At 40.2% G+C, this 12025-nt stretch overlaps 1 protein-coding gene across 2 annotated transcripts in view; it reads left to right on the top strand.

The window, feature by feature from the left end:
- Nucleotides 1-12025, top strand: part of SIPA1L1 (signal-induced proliferation-associated 1 like 1) — a 78707-nt gene that overhangs the window by 58402 nt on the left and 8280 nt on the right. For both annotated transcript variants that reach the window (XM_010140547.1, XM_010140546.1), the window contains exons 13-15: nucleotides 1943-2382; nucleotides 8048-8287; nucleotides 9319-9484. In XM_010140547.1, the coding sequence (XP_010138849.1) occupies nucleotides 1943-2382; nucleotides 8048-8287; nucleotides 9319-9484 (846 nt within the window). The remainder of the gene's footprint in view (nucleotides 1-1942; nucleotides 2383-8047; nucleotides 8288-9318; nucleotides 9485-12025) is intronic.

Genomic DNA, 12025 nt, shown 5'->3' with positions numbered 1-12025 from the left:
CTGAAAAAAATCTTTCATGTTTTATTTGTGTTTAAGGTCTAGATGGTAAGTTCTGACTTTCTGTCTCCGCACAGTTAGCTATTCACACCTTTTTGGAGACTGGTACTTCCTGCTTTATACACATGAAGTGCAGTACTGCTCATAAATTTAAAATGTCTTGAAAATTATTTGTCACTAGAATTAAAAGAAAAGAATCCATCCTTTAAACTACCCAGTAAGCTCTATCACTTGGCTTTTTATTTGTGCAATCAGCTAAAATATGGAATTGTTGCATGATTATACTGGTAGTTGTATTTATTTAGGTGTGAGAAAGTCTTTAATCGATTCCTGTTATTTGCTCCTGCTTACCAGCATTCTTCTGTCAATGCGATTGTCAGTGTTACTTTCAGGTTATTAATCCATAACAACACATCTTTATTATTTAAAAAAAAACCCAAACACCACCCAAAAAACCCAACAGCACCACACCTGTCTGTGTACCAGCACAAATTCTCTCACGAACTTGTTTTCCGTGAGAGGTATTTGAGAGAATAATGATGTAATACTAAACTCAATAGCTTGCGTGGAAAGTGCAGCACCGGAATTATTAGTGCTGCCGTTCTTCTCATTTAGTCATTGTTAAAGTGAGTCTTTACCATGTGAACAGATGGATGGGGGAGTGATGCAGTTCCTAACGAAAAACAGTGCAGTCATTGGAGATAACTAGGAACCCAGATCAACTTTCTTAATATTCCTCCTGTGTTTCTGTCAATGCTTGCTTTAGTCTAATAAAAGCAGATGCTTAAAGTTCTTGCTCTCAGTATACATCCATTTGCTGTTTCCCCTCTTTTCCAGAGAAAACAGAAACAGCATATGATTTTTATATTTGGCTGGGATCCCTGTCCATGTCTCTTTGGTATGACTCCAGGGGCAGACAAATAGGAAAGGTGGTTCTACGTCTCCTTTCCAGCCCTTCCCTTATTCCTAGGCCATCTGGTCACCAAAGAGTCCATTGCCTACAGAAAAACTGCTTTAGTTCTGATTATAGAGATGATCAGAACTTAGATAAATTTTGTAGATGGAAACTAAAATTAAGGAATTCAGTTGGATGTAAATACCCCAGAGGCAAGTGAGCAATGATGAGCGTATGGCGAAGAAATTCTTCCTGTAATGGGATGTTCCACCAGTGTCCACTATGGAATCAGTAACATTCAGGTTTTTCACAACAGTAGGTGTAATAACCAACGACAGAATGTAGAAACCAGCCGGATACTGGTGTGCCCTGATGGGACAGTTTAAAAGCATTGCAGTGAAGCTTCCTTCCTTGCAGTTCTTGCCTTTTGGAAGGCAGTTTCAGATTAGTTAAAGGCCGTTTCAGTGGTCATTTGTAAAGGACCCTCCTGCAGAGATGGAAGTATACCCTTCCTACAAAAGGGCAGGGAAAGCGGTGGTTATTTTGCCCTACTTTAATCTTTTGATGGGCAACTGGATTATTAAAATAACATGCGTTTTCTGTGGTTTGGTTATGTTTCATGTTCTAAAATGTTGGTCTTAATATTAGGATAATTTTAATTATAGTAGCTGTAAACTCATTCAAGTCCATACAGCTCAGCCAATGTCTTTGGACTGGGCTCAGCAGAACTGTGCTTGAAAGGAAACAGTGTATAAGTATTTTGGGTCAAAATACAAACAGCTCTGGCTTTTCCTGAATAGTCAGGACATGACTTACACATCATATGAAAGCTTTGCGTGTGCACCCAGAGCAGAGTACGTGCGTTGTGTTGGAATGAATTTTTTAGAGTTTATTAGTCTCCTCAGTGTATCTACCCAATATCTCAGATTAGAAGAGGTCCTATTGTGTAGTGGACTTTTGTAATCACTTATTTCCTCCTCCTCTTTGTTGCCATAATTCTGAAATAAACCTACAAGTGTGGGGTTTTTTGGATTGTTTTTTCTTCTGTAGTCTGACAGCCACTACTCCAGCCATTCCAGCAGCAATACTCTCTCCAGCAATGCCTCCAGCGCACACAGTGATGAGAAATGGTATGACAGCGGAGAGCGCACCGAATCAGAGATGAACAGCTACAACTACCTTCAAGGGACCTCAGCTGATAGCGGCATAGATACCACTTCCTACGGACCCAGCCATGGCAGCACTGCCTCCCTGGGAGCAGCAACATCTCCCCGTACAGGGCTAACAAAGGAGAAGGTGGCACCATTGTGGCATAGCTCCAGCGAAGTGGTCTCCATTGCAGACCGGACATTAGAAAAAGAGAGCCACATGGACCGGAAGACCGAGTCTTCACTGAGCCTGGATATTCACAGCAAGAGTCAACCAGCCTCCAATCCTCTAACGAGGGAGAACAGTGCTTACAGTCTTAGTGATGCCGTCTCACATACAAGGTAATTTTCATCTCTTACAAGATTGACCATTCTACGCTCTTTTTCCCATTCTCACTCTCTACCTATGAAAAGTGACAAGTGGATGTTGAAGAGAGAGGTTTCTACTTCTGTTAAACAGTGATTTGAAATACCTTCACCAGGCAGAATGCTTGGAAATTAAGACCACCTTTAGTCTTCGCATCTACTACTGCTTGTAACACTGAAGAATGTCTTTGAGACTGCATTCCATAACGCTGCTACTAAACTAAGACAGACGTGTCTGGTGTCTTCATAAGGCGTATCTTGCAACAAGTGCATAGATACACGAATCGGAAAAGAGATCAGTCCTTTTCATTGATGAACGCTTTAATATGGGGTTCTTTAGTCTTGCAAGTACACATTTCACGTGTTTTGTGGGGTTTTTTTCCCCAGTCGTCTTGTTTAGAAACCAACTTGCAGTCAGTATGAGCAGTACTGAGAGGAAGTTGCTTGGGAGTGCTAGCATGTAGATTTTAATCTTATTCTGCTGCAAGCTTGTGGGTATGACATGTTACAGTCACCTTCCCTCTCTCCCTCCTTTTTGCCACTTGTAAAATTGTCAATATCAAGTACGTGTATAATGTGCTTGAACTCCTCAGATGGAAGATTCCCACTTTAAATGTTAATCAGAGCTGCTAGAGGCAGAAGATATTTTAGAACATTTTCCCAACCCATTTCTCAAGAAGTATTCAGTGTGCTTTATGAAAAATACTTATACCGTGTCATATTAGCAACATGAAAAACCCAGAGCTCTTTCTCGTGTGGTCGTCATAATTTGTTGGTCTTGCGGAGCCTGAGGGTTGCATTTTTGTTCTTAAGGCACCTCTGTTTAGAGTGTGCAGCTGAAATATGTACAACTGGAAGTCTGAAGCAAGTTTTGCTCATTGTTTTGAGCAAAGCTAGGTTTCTGCAAGGCTAGAGGCTTATCAGACAGTTTAACGACTCCTTGTACAGTAGCTGCAGATAGGGGGTCGTAGAGGCTGGAATGTAGTGACCAGTCTCCATGTACTTTCTCATGGTAATTTTGACCAAGTGATCTATTAATGGTGCTCCACTCTGGTTTTCTGCCTCTCTTGGATGGACTTTTTTGGCAGTAAACCTCATATTCTGTTGCTATAAATTCCATCCAGGTCTTAGAGACTGGTGTTTCTGGTAGCTATGCACGCGTGAAGGAGGTGAGGAAGTCTGTAGAAAATACTGTGCAGAGAGATTTACTTACATTTTGGGCCACATTAGCATGTGCCCCTGTCTTGAAGGTAAAAATCTATGTGATGGTTATCTACAGTTTTATCACTTTTATTTTAAGATAAGCATGTTAATAGACTTTTTTTTAAGGTTCATGCCCTGTGGTACTTGTCTGAATGTAACTAGCAGTAGCAAAAAATGTGAGATTCTTATACAAAATGATGATGGTAATCAAGTTGTAGCATTTGGAAGGATTTTTTCAGAAGCGACTCAAGGAAGCCTGCAGAACTTACGTGTAGCTCTTGGAAGCTTTGTTGTAAAGGTGTGCCTAATGGGGATGGCGTCTTCGTACATCTGAGGTTCTGGTTTCCTCTCAGCAGTAGGGCTAGTTCAGTAGAAAAGCCAAGAAAATTGAATAGGAAGAAACATGTCTTTGCATGATAGGCATACCCTGGCAGCTCTCATCTTTGTATTCCATGGATATGCTTTGCAGCTTGATGGCACACTTAAGCGGAGGATGTTGTCTTATTACGTGATAGCATCGTGTCTCCAAACTTGGTACTACCTCTGGTATATTTGGATTACTTTATGTGGTATGTCTCTCATGGTACTGAAATGATTCTGTATGTGTTTTTCTGGGGCTGTTACTTCACCTGAACCAGGTAAAGGTTCCCTAGGCTTTACGCTAGAGAAAACTGTTGGGTTTTTTTTCTAGTTTTATCTTCATAAATATTGCAATCCTTGCACCCGTGTCTTTTTTTGGTCAAGAAATAACAAACTGGCTTGTGTTCCTTCTTTACTATTTCTTATTTTTGAAGACTAGAACATGTGTTTGATGCCTCACAATAAAGCAAAGGCACAGGCTGGGCTAAAAAGCTTTCATTTTGTTTCTCACGGCGTCCTCGGTTGATGTTGGCCCAGTGACCAGCAGTGCCAGCCTCAGGAAACCCTAGGTCCAGTTCCTTGCTCCCAACTCTCCCCTAGCACTTTATGTGGAGGCATAACAGCTTGGAGGTGGAGGCTGCTAAACTGGCGTTTCCAAAGTGTAACCACAGCTGCCTGCTTCAAGGGGGTGAAGGAGGGGAAGCTAAAGGATGAGTCTCAACAGGCTGCTTTTCATGAGCGATGCACAGATTAATTGGTGTGTTTCTCTGTCAGTTTCTAAATTGTTTCCTTTGTTGCTTCTCACTTTTTTACCTTTCACCTGTGGATGCCAGAATGCCTGTAACATTTTTAGAGTCAGGTTTCTGAGCAAGAAGAAAAGGAATTTGGCCTTAATAAGAACGTAGGGACAAAAGAAAAGAAAATAACCGCAGATTAGAGTGTTTGTGTCTGTAGAAGACAGGAGTGATAATTAGTGTTCAGATCATTTGATGGTGCATAAAAGAACTTGTACCTGAGAATTGGTGGCAAAATGTAAATTATAGTGATTAACTTTTACAGCAGAGCTTCTGGCTGGGTTTTATTTTTCTTCTCTACCCCCATTCCTGAAGTCCTTCCTGATGATTGTGCAGATTTCTCATAGCATCCCAGGAGAATTGCATTATGTAGGCCAGTAATTACACAGAACCATTATAGCCGAATGTCATTAAATGAAGCCATATGCGCTGATGGCCTGAATTCCCTAGGAAAGAAATAAAATCAGACTTTCACTTCCACCTAAACTATACAGCTTCTTACGGTAGTTTTACCAAACCTAAAAGGAAAACCATGTCTGTTTCTAATCAAGTATCTTTTTCATTACATCTAATAATTTTAAGATACTTAAATTATTATTTAATGCTTGTAGAATACTTTTATGAATGGCTCATCTGCAATTCTTGCAGTTTGTCACGTAGTATTAAAATTTTTTCTTAATGTAGTCCTTGATGTCTCAGTACTAGGGCTGGGAGATGGGGGATGAACTGTGGCTCTCTCTGTGTCCTCAGAATATGAGGACTGAATTTCTTCCAGATCTAATCAAGCTGGTCCAGGTGTCTGTTACAGTGTGAGGAATTCTGTGCATGCTTCTTGGTGTCGAACACTCTTAACAACTTCCCATCACTACCACCGAGCTGCAGCTCTGATGTAGTTTTTCTAGCGTTTATCCAAAGCCTTTTGCTCTCCAGATACGCTCTCAGTTAACGTGTGGGTCTGTCAGTATCCTATCGGCCTGCCTGTGTTTACTTGTAGGGCAAAAAGCTTCAGTCATATCCAAAATTCTGTGCATAGTTCCTGAAGCAGAATATAATCCCAAAATACTCTATTGTAAAACCTCAGCTCAAAATAGGCAATACACTTTAAAGAAAAATGCGTTTAAAACTGTATGCTGGTTTTCTTGCTTATTTGCCAGGCTGCTTTTGGCATCTATTATATGATGCATATTACAATAAAGTAATAATACTTAAAATACACAGTGCATATGTATAATATTATATGCAATAAAATATAATTATTCTATCAGCATTTTATATTTACATTTTATGTAGAGCATACTGAACATCATTTTTTACCCTCTTTGCCTAGTAATCCCAAGGTTCAACACTACCAGCTAGTCTAGGTGTTGTTACTGTTTTGTCAAGAAATGTTTTCTCCCAGCTAGCACTTCCTTGAGAACTACCTGATGGACTAAACAATCCTGAAACGTGATCAGAACTTCCTTTTTCCTACCCTGCAGCAAAAGAATTCTCCACTTCTTGAGTGTATTTAGAAGGGGGTAAAAATGGAAAGAAAAAAACATAGCCCCATACGTTTTCTTTAAAGATGTGCATCTTCCCCAAATCTTGGCAGTTTAATTTCGCAGTGGTGATGCCTCACAGATGGGCTGGTTTACTCAGCATGTGTAGGAGTTTTCTTTCAGTATTGAAAAAGAAGAGGGAAGAGAAATGCACTGCCTCTCCCCCTAGCTCTTGTTTTTCTCTTCTTTTTTGCTGTAAATGATGTTTACTTACATCTATTACAAATATGAAGGTTGCAATGTGCAATGCCAAATAAACAAGCTTGATGGACAGGAAAATCTCTTCCTATATTTTCCCCATGTGCCATCATTTGTATAGGGCTTTCAAATGTACAGATGGAGGAAAGAAAAAAAATTCTGTATTATTGTCATTTTATTTGCATACGCATCGGGAGATGCATCTCGCCCCTGGTGTGCAGCACTTCTCAGCCACCCCCATGTACATTAGGAGGAATCGTGGGCTACAGCAGCCGGTGCTGTTTGAGGAGGGAAGACTACAGTCCACTCAGACTCTCTTAAATCCATAGCACTGCGCTGTTGGGACTCAGGATGCTTAACTTGAGCCATATGAAAAGCAAATGTAGTTGAAGGTGATTTTTTTTAGACTCCATCTGTTGTGAGTGGAGAGAGAGGAGAATTTCCAAAGCAATAATTCTTCCTCTGTATCTGAGACACCTAATTTAAGATGGGGGGAATCACCTCTGAAGGGTATTTCACCATTGACTGCTATAGATTAGATAACTGACTTGTGTAAGGCTAAATGTAGGTGAGATTACTTTCCCAGGTGGCACCATAAATTTAACCTTAAATTCTTTGTTCTGTTTCAGTGAAAGACAGATGTGAAATGCATTGTTTTACCAAGATATCAAAGGAATGGTGAAAAATTTTCTGCTAAGCTGAGAAAGAAGAGATTATGCAGTGACTTTATTCAGCCTTCCTGCTAATTTTTATTTCTCAGTCAGAAACTGTTCTTTACTGTGGGGCCATCTGTTTCGAATTCCTTCCTTGCAGGGTTGGATACGGGGCTAGGTTGGGTAGTGACAGAAAACTTCTCTCCAAGTATACAACGATATTTCAGTACTAAACCTGTATACAGAGCTTTCCTGTAACTCTACTTAGAAATGCTTGACTTTTTAAGGTTGTTCTAGTAAATGTTGTCTTAAGCCCTAGTGCTCCTGATGCAATGCAGGTTGCGTCAGATTTGAATGTCAACAAAACTGCAGAGTAGCCCCCATCTAAAGCCCCCCTCCTTCCTCCAACAATAAGCGGCAGTCACCTGCTTTTCAGGCAAAATCCGGGAAACCTTCTTTTGAAAGGTGTATGGGTTTCTTCTTTGGTGTGTTGTGGGATCTTAAAAAGATGTTTCCTGTTGCTTAAGTTCCTTCAAAACATGTTTTATTCCACAGCCAGGAATTTCAGCAAGAAATTGAATGCGGGTTCTTTTTTTCTAATTCAGCTACAATCTCTTGTATTATTTTAAAGCTGCCTACTGACTGTGAACGGTGCCTAATGATGGTGGTATATTGCATCCTTAGAGGTTGCTTACAAAATTTTTCATTACTATGTGAGATGTTTTTAATAAAACATTGGTGGAAGGCCCTTAAGAGCAAACTGAATTTGCTGCTTTACCCACTACTGATAATGAGTAACATCTTGTGCCCAGAGTTCTGCTTTAAAAAATAGTTAAGTAAGTTGCATATGTGCACGTTTGAGGCAAATTTTTTCTTTGTTATGTTTTTCTTCTAGTACCATGAGCTCACGACACTCTGCCAGCCCGGTTGTTTTCACCAGTGCCAGAAACTCACCTAAAGAAGAGCTTCATTCTGCTACTTCTCCTCAGCTCGCACCTTCTTTCTCCTCCTCCTCTTCCTCCTCATCTGGTCCTAGAACTTTCTACCCTCGCCAGGGTGCAACTAGCAAGTATCTGATTGGATGGAAAAAGCCAGAAGGGACAATAAACTCAGTGGGGTTTATGGATTCAAGAAAGTAAGACTAATTTTTGGTTATTTAACTGTAAAGAAGTGTTGAGATCTGTGACACTTCTTTGCTTAGAAGAGCTCAAGACTATTTAATAGAATGATTAACCTTCTGTAGAACTTAATCTCTAATCTAGAGTTCTGCAGTTAAGCTTAAATATTTGATAGTTAGCTAATCTCGTTCCCTATTAACTCATGAAAGATGGTATTCGTCTTTTCTAGAGAGCTGTATGGATTTCAGTCCTATTAAAGCTTATCTTTCCTTGGAACTTCCTAAAGGTGTCTCAAAATGCTAGTTGAGCAAATACTAGAGCCTGGGTTTTCCTTAGGCCTCTCATCCATGCAATAGTACTCTGCGTGCTACCTGGGAACTCCGTGGCACTCTGTGTTCCCTTGTTAAGATTACTGCTGGTATCTCGCCTAACTGGCTTACAGCAAGCCAAGATCTCTGCGTCACATCCTTTTAGAAGAGAAATTGATAAACAACGTACTAGGGAAAATTAATTATTCCTTTAAGTCTAGTATGGCTTGGAAAGCAAGTGGTTCAGAAAGCCCATTTCAAAGTAATTTATTCAACCCTTCTTGACTTTTTTGGGGTCAAGCATAGTATCCTTAGGTGATACCAATAACTGGCTGTCAAAAGGAGATCATGAAACTTCGTGCTAACTGCATTATAAAAATTCAGTTAAAAGATTGAAGAAACTTAGTGATTCAGTGGTTTGGGGCTCTTTGAAGACATTGGTATTTTTTTAGTTTTGTGCAGAATAGACATTATTTTAATAGATTCAGTTGCTTATTGGGAAACTGTATTACAATAACCTTGAAGTGTATTGCTAGTTGATGTTTTTAAACAAATTTATTACTTCAACAGGTATTCATTAAGATGAGGCTCTACTGTATTAGTGAAACTCCTTCTCTCCTCCATGCCCCCTACCTAGGTTTTTTCTTTGAAAATCTTGAGGGTGCTATAATTCTTGTTTCATTCATGCCTCCTGCCCCAGGGCTTTGAGACTTGAATGTGTCTGTTCCATTTCATTTAAGACGTCACCAGAGTGATGGTAATGAAATGGCCCACCCTCGGCTGCGTGCTTCAGCAAGGGATCTACGAGCATCACCGAAACGAGCATCCAAGTCCACTGTTGAAGAAGAGCTGAAGAAATTGATAGATCTTGATAGCCCAACTCCTGAATCCCAGAAAAATTTTAAGGTACGTTAAAGAGAGAGTCTGTCACCTGGCTACCTCTTGCCATGGTTAAGTTAAATCTGAGAGTTCCTGAAGAGCAACGCACGTGTCCTCTTCTGATCCAGGTCATAGTTGTGTTGTGACAAAATAGAAATGTGTGAAGAATTTGATGATTGAGTTCATTGCTGCCTGGACGTATCAACTAACACAGCAAATTCGGAGAATGATGAAGGCCGTGAAGCTCTGATTTCTGTGTAGAGAATGCAGAGTGCTTTCAAAGCAGTCAAAGCTGAAGCGTTTATTCATACAGAGTTTATTTGGCTGGACTTTGCACTGGATCGGGAATTTCTCAGATAGGTTCTTTTCTATTTTCACCCATAACGGAAAAATAAAATGAAAGGTATTCCTTGAATTCTCATTATGGACAGAAAGTCATCCGTTTGTCACAGACGGATCTACTGGAGAAGTACATTTGGGGAGCAGTTTCATTATTACAGACATTGCAATATTAATAGTTTGTTGTGCAAATTTAAAGAGACTAGTATGCCAAATTGCAAAGAACGTTTAGGATTGCAGGCTGTTGGAAAATCCTCTGGTGGTGTCCTATGCTTTCGAATTGTTCTCTGATTGCATCACTGGACAGTGACTTCTTGGCAGTATTGAAACTCTTGGTAAAAAGCAGGCTTTTATGCCTCTCTAATCCGGTTACTGCACAAGGACCAAGAATGCTCCCTAAACTTAAGCAAATACTTATACAGAATAGTTAGTTAGAGATACTTCCTGATATGTTTCAAAATCTGTATAATAACAGAAAAGTGCATGTTTTAATTTTTAAGTCCATCATTCTGAAGAGAATGTCTTCATTTCTACAGTCTCCTTGTACATTTGGTGCTTAACAGCTCAGAGTCATCAACTAGAGTCCAAATGGTTTCCACAGCAACCGTGCAGAAGAGAGCTGCAACTTCATTCTTTGCTTGTAAAAACCCAAAGCAGCTTTTTAAAACTTGTGCATACTAGATTCTGTACACAGATTATTTCAGGTGGTACCTTTGAGGCCAGAAGAATAAAGCCTTGCTGATAGCAAGTTATATGTTTTCTTAGGTTTGTGGTAGTTCTGAGGGTAGTGGGGCTTGGGCAATGAGAGCATCTCCTGTAGGTTGCTGTGAGCAAGGGGCTTCTTCCCATTCCAAGAAATTGCATTCTGTTTAAAGAGGTGACCTGAAGACCATGAAAAGTGTGTATGTTCTTTGGGCTTAGTGAATCAATTCTTATCCTGACCTTTATTTCCTGATGACTGTAACAAGTACATTAACTCAGGTTTTGATAAATTTCAGCAATAAGTCTATCACACCAAGAAATCAAATCTTCTCCATTTTAGAAGTAGCTGGCACTTCTGCCCACTGCATGATTTATATTTCATCTTAGAAAAAATTTGCTCCTGCAGCATAAAATCTTTTTGACAGATAATATCCAAAAGGATAACGGCCTTTGTGGCCTTTGAGTTCACTGCACAAAGACCAAAAATCCTCCTCCTTGCTGTCTGTTGGCTGCCAAAGGCTTTGTTCACAAGTAGAATTCGTCTGAGGCTGTCATTTTGTGTCTTGTGTGCCTCTTTGTTATTTTCCCAGCCTTCCTTACCTCCTCACCTAGTACTTGCACGTTTTATCTTCTCAGTCACCCTTCCTTTTCTCTTCCCTCTGCACTATTACCAGAAGGCAGTTCCTCATAGTGCCTCTGTTCTGACTCCATCAGATGTTCATATCTGTGCAACCTTTTAATCTCGACATCTGATATTTATGGGTGGTTCCAGCTCCTAATTCTTTAACAGCAAGTGAACTCTGCCACCCTTGAGTAAATGCTGCTTGACGTAGCAGCTCTTTCTTTTCCTTTGCCACTTCAGGACAAGTACTGGGAGATGTCAGTGGATCATAACATGAACCTGCTGACTGAGCTTTTAAATTTCAGAATAAAAAAGCAGCTTGGTCCTCAATGTGACATAGACACAGTACCAATAGTCCCTCCTCCATGCTCTTCTCCCACCTCCTAATGTGTGGTTTGGTCACAGGAACAGAGTACCATCTTGTTGAAACACTTTTTTTCCCCTCTTTCTAAGAAGAGAGAACTATTTTTTTTTTTTTTGTTTGGTGCAAGTGAGCAACACTTTATAATGTTTAATCATTCCTTACAGAAATCGTATTATCTCCTTTTTTGTTTAAACTTGCTTACAAACCAAATGAAGGTGGTGAGGTCTTCTCCGTGAAAGCCTTTGGACCAAATTTCAGCCAAACTATAAAGAAATGTAATGTCTTAGAGACAGCTGCATTGCTACAAGTTTCATGAAAATCAGTGTCTCTGCTGATGGGAATGGTTGTGCATGCTTTGATGTAGCAGATCGCCGGCGCTATCCAGGGAGTACGTAACTCCAGGCTAACCACAGCATTGCTTTTCTCCTGTGTGGAACCTGGAGGAAGCTGGGATGATGGCGAGGGCAAGACAGTTCTCGTACGGATTGGACTATTTCCTTAATTTTGATTCACACCTTCTGAAGAACTAAAGCAGTGGTGG

The sequence above is a fragment of the Buceros rhinoceros genome, unplaced genomic scaffold, assembly GCF_000710305.1.
Source record: "Buceros rhinoceros silvestris isolate BGI_N320 unplaced genomic scaffold, ASM71030v1 scaffold2487, whole genome shotgun sequence".
NCBI classification, from domain to species: domain Eukaryota; kingdom Metazoa; phylum Chordata; class Aves; order Bucerotiformes; family Bucerotidae; genus Buceros; species Buceros rhinoceros.
The sequence above is the reverse complement of the archived record's forward strand: the minus strand, read 5'-3'. Positions and strand labels throughout refer to the sequence as shown.